Raw genomic sequence first — 8017 nt, 5'->3', positions numbered from 1 at the left:
CCCAAAATGACGGCGTGCCAGCCGGCAGTGCCACTGAGCCGTGTGGCTTCCCGACACCTCCCTGCACAGCCGTCCAGCCGGCAGAAACGGGTTGGGTGGCAACTGCAGGACCTCGGGTCCGGCCACCAAGGTGATCAATTCCTTAAGATTTCAAAATTAAATACATAAATAAAGGAACAAAGTGGAAGCTTTTCTAATTACTGCCTTGCCTGAGGGCTCCTGGCAGCCTGCTCCCGAGCTGTTTCAGGCTGGCGGCTCGGCATTATGCACTGTTCCCTTCGCACAGCACCAGCTCTCTGCAGCATCTTCCCCGCGAGCCAGGGCAAGAGGCTGGCTGGGCAGCCGAGATCTCTGCGGCTCCTGACACCGACCTCCAGCAGGCTCTGAGTGTGGATGGGGAGGTCTCCTGCTCTGAAGGCAGAAGTGACGAGCACCGCAGGAGTGTGCTGAACCCAGACACAGCACAACCCAAGACCCATGGGGTGTCTGGAGCGAGGAGAGCGCGCGGGCATGGGGGGGTCCTTGTTTTAGACTCGCTGTGTGGGGTAAGGGAGCCTTACAATGGGCTGTTCATGCCTTCAGAGACACCTCCAGAAGGAAGCCTCCCGCGGTGGCCACGTCTCTGCTGGGATCCCAGCGAAGGGGCAGTGGGTCCTGCAGCCTCGGCAGAGCAAGGGCAGATGTGCTGCAGGTGCTCCAGCAGGAGCTGCCCGCGGGGTGCACCAGGTCTGCAGCTGGCCGAGGAGATGAAAACAGCAGAAAGCGCAATTGCCCTGGCTCTAGACCAAGCTCCTGCACCTCCAAAGCTGCCTCCCTGGCACGAATAACGTTGGCCAAGAGCAGCCAGGTCAAGAGGTGCAGGGAGAGGAGGAGGGGTCGAGAGCACGGTGGGAAAGCTGGACACCAGAGACAGCTATGGGGTGGGTCCACGATCCAGGGGAAAAACCTGTCTGGGGAAAAGCTTTTCTCTCAAGCCTCAAGAAATGAGGAGGGGGGAAACGGGAGAGAGATGGAATGGGAAGAAACCTGAAGCATGTGGGTGCTGAGAAGGAACATCACCATGCTAGCAAACGCAAGTACCGAGTGTCTGGAGATGGGGTAGTGGAATCACTTTCCTAACTCAGGTCAGGAACGGTCCTGGGGACGAAGCCAGAGCTCATGACAAGAGGTGTTTTGTGTGTCCCCTTGCAGGCAGTGGAATGAGAGCTGGGACCGAGGAGAAGAAAAGGGGCTCCTTCGGCTAAAGCAGCAGAACGGGACCAAGGGGAACTGGACTGCACAGACACCGAGACGGCCACTTAACCACGGTCAGCCCAGCGAGGAAACCCTGTGCAGCGCTGCAGTGGGGCAGCGGGAGCAGCGCCCGGCACCCAGGAGAGCTGCCCTCCAAACAAAGAACATGCCACAGGATGCTATACACTCGGGGGAAAAAACGGGCCCGTGCCAGCTCTAATTGGCCCCTAAAATGACAAGTTATTCTTTAGGATTTAATCTCTCTGTGCTTTGTTTCCCCATCTTTAAAACATCCCTCCATCTCACAGAGGTTTCAGGAAAATTAATTAATTGTTCATCAACTGCCCAGATACAACAGCAATGAGATCGGCAGAAGTTCAAGAGGAAATAATTCTGCCTCTGGAACAGGGCTTGAATAGAGCCTGGCAAATAAGGCAGAAGGGCACACACCGAACAATGAAGAGAAAACAAAATAACGAACAGCTGCTCATTAAAGTCAGCAAAGTCCATTCTGTGCTCTGAGGGAGGCAGGGACCCTGTGGAGAGCCCAGCATGGGGTCCTGTAATTAAAAACTGTATAAAAATGCATACACACCAGGGGGGAAAATTAAGGTTGCACGAGGAACCCTAACAGTGCTATTTTCTAACTTTTCAGTGTTTGACTTTCAACCCTAACAATGCTCTTCTAGCCCCGTTTTCAGGTGCGCAGTGTCACATAGAGTGTGGGCACCACGCTTTCCTTCTCCAGCTCCAGCAGTGGGATGTCTATTCTGATTTATTCTGAGAAGTGTGCACTCACCAGCCATTAAAGACTTAGAAAAATAATCAATTAGAGTTGGTGTTCACGTAAATGCACACCAGCTTTTTGGGGTTGTGGGTTTGTTTCTTCTTTTAAACAAGGTGCATGTAGCCAAACCCAGTATTTTCTCAAGCCAAAGAATAAGACATCCAACGTAGCATGTACCTACTACAACCTAATTCAAAAAATAAAACATTATCCTGGAGACAGCCGGTCAGTACTTTTTAATTCAACCTTTTACCAGTCAAAAATAAAACAAAACAACAACAAAAAAAGAGGGTTTCTCATGCTGCTGAACAGTTCTACATAACTAAAGTCCCCTGCAGGATTTAGCTCTGGGTTTCCCAACCCGTGGCAATGCAGCACCCCCAAACACTCCACCACCAGGCAGCTGCCCCACAGCCTCCAGCACTGAGACATTTCCTCCCCCGGCTCGGCGCAGAGCCCCCCAGGAGGGGATGAAGCACCCTGCGGCAGAGCTGTGCCTTGCCGAGTGCTGCTGCCCGCGCTGCTCCGTCCACCTCCTGCACTGCCAGCACCACCAGCCAACCCCCGTCCGTCAGGTACTGACCAGCCAGCAGCATCCCAACGAGCCACCACAGCCGCAGCTGCAGATCGCCCTCGTCAACCCAGAAAACCTCTGGCTGGAACGCTGCTGCTGCTGGCAGCTGGGAGAGGAGAGCAGGGGTCGACCTGCAGCAGCTGCCTCCCGACAGCAGCGCACTGAGCGACGGGTTTTGATGAACACAACGGCCACACGAGCATCATTGGGCTGAAACGGGCACAGGCTTAATTCTCTGCTTCTCTCCTTCCACCTGACGAACCCAAAAGCCTTCCAGCCTCCAACAGAGACGCCTGAGCATCACTTTCCAGGGCAAGAGTCCCTGTGCCCCGAGCAGCCTGGGGCAGGCTCCCAGGACAGCAAAGCCTGGCTGGCAAATCCCTCCTCGCTGACTCACTGCTCTCATCTGAACACCAGAGCAGTCCAGCTGCTGACTCCGTAGGCCTGAGCTCCGAAGATAAAACCCTGCTCTGACTGAGCTGGAGCACCGCACGCGGCTCAGACCCACCGCCTGCCCCAGGCTCCCCTGAAAACAGGGACACACGGCAACTCAAAACCGAGATCCAGGTCCCCAGCAGAACCGAAATCCAACTGACAACCGAACGTAGCACCTATGTCAGTGCACCTATACAGACATTATCGATAATAAAACCAAATTCCTATTAATACTAACACAAAACAAAAAGATGACTCGCCCCCGTAAAAGTGAATGGCTTTTTGGTGAAGTGTTGGGAGTGGGAAGAAATGAAAAGCACAAACCAGAGTTTTATCTAGAATATGGGATTATTTAAATTGAAGATTTTATTTGCTCGTTTAATCATGATTCCACACAGTGATGTCAATCGTTCCACAACTCACCCTCCGAGGGGTCAGCTGCAGCCAACAGAGGTTAAGTGACTTGATGGAACCACACGCAAATCACTAGCAGAGTCAGGGAAAACAAAGTTGGGACAAATCAGCCCAAATCCCAATTCTTGGCTTGAAAGAGACTCGCAGCCCATGCTCAGGATGACAGAGCAGCCAGTCCCCCCTCTGACCTTCTGAAAGCCACCGCACCCGGAAGGCTGGAGGCTCTTACAAGAGCATTTTGACTCTGTTACATCCTTCAGAAACAAACATCTCACACCTGTAAACGGTCTCTGGAGAACATCGACATTCTCCATCAACCCCCAAACTCCAGCAAATCTTTTCCACTGAAAGCTGTGATTTGCAGCTAGTTTTTTACCAGGTTTGAGGCATGCTATCAATACTGCGGAGAGTAAAAATCAGAAGAATTTGCTCCTCTGCCCTTGTGCTGAGCAGTTAATCGTCTTCATTTGCTTGAAAAAAGCAACCTGAACAGAAAGTCCTACAGATTATACAACATCTCAGGGGAAGACAGCTTCAAGTCTGGGAAAGCTTTGGTCGTTAAAAACTGTCCCGAATGCACTGAGCTTTCACAGGAAGAGTCACAGTGGAACCACTAACATACCCCCCATGGGCAGCCTGCAGCTGCACGTTCCCATGCAAACCAAGGGAGCTGGTGGCTAAAAAGTACCATCGTGGGCTTTTCCTGAAGGCTCCCCGCAGCGAAAATGCTCACCTTCGTCCTGACAATGTTGATTGCTACTGCAAATCAAACTGGATTACAAACCTTCCCAGGAAAGCCCAGCCCCTCTGCAGGGGTTCTCACACTGACCAAGCTGCACAGGGCCCTTCCTTTAACTTCTGAGCCAGGTACCCTGCTGCCCCTTACGGATAACGCTACCCTGCTCCTCCGCTTCAAAAGTGAGTCTGCACGGAAACATTTCAAAGAACATTTTATGAGATTGTAAAAATACCAGGCATGTTGGCAAGTGCTCAGGTGAATGCAGATGCAGATATTTAATTACACAGCCAATCATGTCTGCAATCCAGACAGCCGCTCAGATCTCACAGCTTAATTACTTTAATTTCAGATGAATAGCTTGTGTTGACATAAGCTGTTTGACACACTGGAAGAGTCAGAAATCATACGAGGAATGGATAGCCTTACTGACAGCGAGGAAAAAAGTTGGGGCATCCCTGGAAGTATCCAAAACCGGACTGGCCAAGGCCCTGGGCAAGCGGATCCCACTCTGAAACCAGACCTGCTGTGAGCTGGGGGGGCAGGCAGCGAGGGCTTTGGATTAGAGACCCCCGAGGCACCTTCCCACATAAACCATTCTGTGATTCTGGATACAAATAATGAGATGAACTACAAGCAAAGACTGTATCTTTCTCATACGAGTTTATACGTCATGCCAGTCACCACCACTGCTGTGCCCGCTCAGCACGCTACCTGACCGGACACCGCCCTACACAAAGGCAGCAGCATCTCGTGATGCTCCAGAAGTGCCATCGCTCTTTAGAGGCATCTTGCCCGGTGCACCAAACGGCACTTTCACCAGGCAGAGCCACAGACCTTTCCTGGCTCCTTTGGTCTAAAAGAACCGGATACGAACATCACAATGCATTTTTCAATAGCTACCAAGAGGAGGTGTTAAATAACCAATTTTTATTGCTCTGACCACCCACATATCTTGGGCAGCTTAAAACACCTCATTGACATTTGCTGTTCTGCTTTCATTTCAAAAACGCAAGAGGAACAGCGTAGGGCCCTGTTAAAAAGAACAAAGCCAGAGAAATTTGTGAGAAGGTTTTGAACCTGGCAGCTGATTTCACCGTACAGCCAAGGCACAGGATGAAGCAAGAACTGTTAGGAATCATTAAATGCTCTTACCTGTCCTGCAAAAAGCCCACACACGCCAATAATACAGAGAATGTTAAACACAGCCGAGCCGACGATGGTTCCAACGCCTACATCTCCTTTTGTGATAAAAACACCTGAAAAACAAGATCAAGGCAAGCTGCGTAAATTGTAAAGAGCAGAATTTTTACACAAAAACCTGCAGCCCTCACACCCCATTAATGAATCCAAAGGCGTTTACCAGTTCTGATGCTTTTTGTCATATTTGATGGGGAAATTTGCAGACAAAGGTGCTAGGGGTGAATACAGGTGGCAGAACTTGCTTTCCGAGGGGACCTGGACAGATTGTCTAAGGAAAACCAAATACCTTAGGCATGTCTATGGCACCAAACTCCTGGTCTTGCAATCCAATGTTATGGCAAGAGGTATCGTACACGACAGCAAGCTCCATGGGAGCAGATGGTCAGACACAGACCTGCAGGAACGATCTCCCACGAGACCCCCCCTCCCCAGTGCTCTGCTCATCCCATATCCCACCCCCATGGGCTGCAACAGGAGAGCAGGAGCTGGAGCACATTTGGAGCTGCCCGGCCACTAGCTACTTGCAAGCTGAGTGATGCCTCTCGGGATGAGTTACGGGGCAACGTTACAGGCTCCTCTCAGAGCTCTTCTGTCAAATTTGGTTAAAATTGGTCAATGAGGCTAATGGCAAGGGAGATGAACTGACAAACCCATGTATCATGGTACTGCACAAAATTCTTTGCTTGGGATGTCAGCCTAAAAATAACACTCCATCTCCCGCTAGCTGTCAGTCTGCTTATATTCACCACTTGCTTTTAAGGTTCCAACAGTATTTATCCGTTCAGCACAGATCAGGTTGGGTTTTTTTCCACTTTATCCTTTTCTCGGAAGGGTGTTACACAGAAGCAGTCACCCGCCAAGTGACACTCGCCATCTGGTGGGTGACACCACTGCAAGGTAATGATCTGACCATTAGGGCTTCTCTAAGATGCCTGGGGGAATCCGGTTTTATTTTCACCTGCTACTGCACCATCCTTAACCGGCATGCAGCCCCAACTTGCTCCAGTTTAAGTTCCCACATTTCAAGGCTTTGCTTGTGTAATCGGAACCCTCTGCAGAGCGTGCGGCTTTGCGTGAGTTGACTCGTGCTCTGCATCCGATAGCTGTGACTGAAATAGAAATATCTTCTGGAGAAAGTATCTAAGCTGGGAATTACTCTCCTCAGTGACAGAGAGCCCACCTTACCCTCCCAACCACTGCTCTGATGATCACCCACCAGCAGGGATGTGGGTGAGGAAAGCTGTAAGAACACCTTCCCCCTGTGCACGCCTACAGCATCCTCTCACCCCAGCTGCCTGTAGCCCCCTCCCAGCTCAAGGACCAGCATGTCCCGGGTCTCACACACCTAAGGACCCTGAAACCCTTGGTGACACTTCCACAAGCAGGAAGGTGCTCTGGTGTGTGATGCTCTGACCAGCTCACTGCTGCGAGAAAGCGTTTCACACCCTCTTCTCCTCCCACCCTGCCCTTCCCGGAGGAAAGCGGCGTTGGGAGACGACCCACAGTGGAGGTGAGGGCAGAGATCCCGCGGTTGAGGACACGAGGAGATCTCCTGGGCTGGAGATCAGTATGGAGGCTGGAGGCGCATCCCTTCACGCCGCGGCAGTGCGGGAGGGCGGATGGGAGGGAGGAGCTGCACGCGCAGAGCCAGGCACGGCGCAGTTCGGAGCGCTACGGCTCGGTGGGTAACTGCAGCCAGCCCGGGCTTGGTGGGGTCGGATCAAACCACTCCCAGGGCAGCTCCGCGGCGGGATAACAGCACTTCGTCAGAGCCGCTTCGTCTGGAGGGGATTCCCCACAATTAGTGCTATGCGTGCCCAGGAGGAAAGGGCCAGGTATTATAACAGATGTTACAGGGGCTGGGCAATCCCACTGCAGCTCCAACAAACTGCTGGGGAGACGCGGAGGTTCCAGGAAGCAGCAGCAGGTTAGTTACCTATGACAGATGTAAACAGCTCAGGAGCAGAGCTTCCCGCTGCCATGAAAGTTGCCCCAGCCACATCTTCGCTAAGATGCAAGTGCTGCAGAAAAACACATCAGAGTCATTGGTTACAACACTGACAGGCTGAAGGAATTCAACCAGCAACGTTAAACGGTCCGCCACGAGCGGGAAACTGCTGATACGTATAAAGCTTTATCTTAATAAAGTTTATGTTAATAAAGTTTAACTGTAGGGGAAAAAGTAATCCCATGCACCGGCTCCTGAAGTTGTTAGCAGCTCCTCGCACAGCAGGCAGGCTGCGGCTGGGATTCCCTTTCCCGAGGAGAGACGGAGCTGTGCTCGGAACAACAGCGAGGCGGTTTTACCACTTACGGGTCTTTGCCTCCTCCCTGACCCTGACGATATCCCATCTGCTTTGGCCCGTCAAGGGCAGGGCTAGACCTCCAGCTTTGTTCGCCCTTGGCCACCTTCCCTGGTCTCACTCCAGCCTTGGACATCAACCTCTCCTCACCCCCTTCCGCTGGGATCACCATGGAAGAGACCGACCTACAGCCCTCCCTGAGCAGTGCCCAGGGACCACCAAAACGGGGGCTTCTGGAAGGGAAAGGACCCGCTGCTCTATGCAAACTTCACCGGCATATGCTGTTTCCCAAGATTTACTTGGTTAATTACTTCCTTTATGTGCCGGCACTC

General features: G+C 52.1%; 1 protein-coding gene across 1 annotated transcript in view; it reads right to left on the bottom strand.

Moving 5' to 3' along the window:
• The window catches only part of LOC104465545 (sodium/potassium/calcium exchanger 3-like), a gene marked incomplete at both ends in the record, with an annotated part of 35371 nt that overhangs the window by 12649 nt on the left and 14705 nt on the right, over positions 1-8017 (bottom strand). The window contains 2 exons of the mRNA XM_010078636.1: positions 5335-5438; positions 7319-7403. Coding sequence (XP_010076938.1) covers positions 5335-5438; positions 7319-7403 — 189 coding nt within the window. The remainder of the gene's footprint in view (positions 1-5334; positions 5439-7318; positions 7404-8017) is intronic.

Source organism: Pterocles gutturalis, unplaced genomic scaffold, assembly GCF_000699245.1.
Source record: "Pterocles gutturalis isolate BGI_N339 unplaced genomic scaffold, ASM69924v1 scaffold10528, whole genome shotgun sequence".
NCBI lineage: Eukaryota > Metazoa > Chordata > Aves > Pterocliformes > Pteroclidae > Pterocles > Pterocles gutturalis.
The sequence above is the reverse complement of the archived record's forward strand: the minus strand, read 5'-3'. Positions and strand labels throughout refer to the sequence as shown.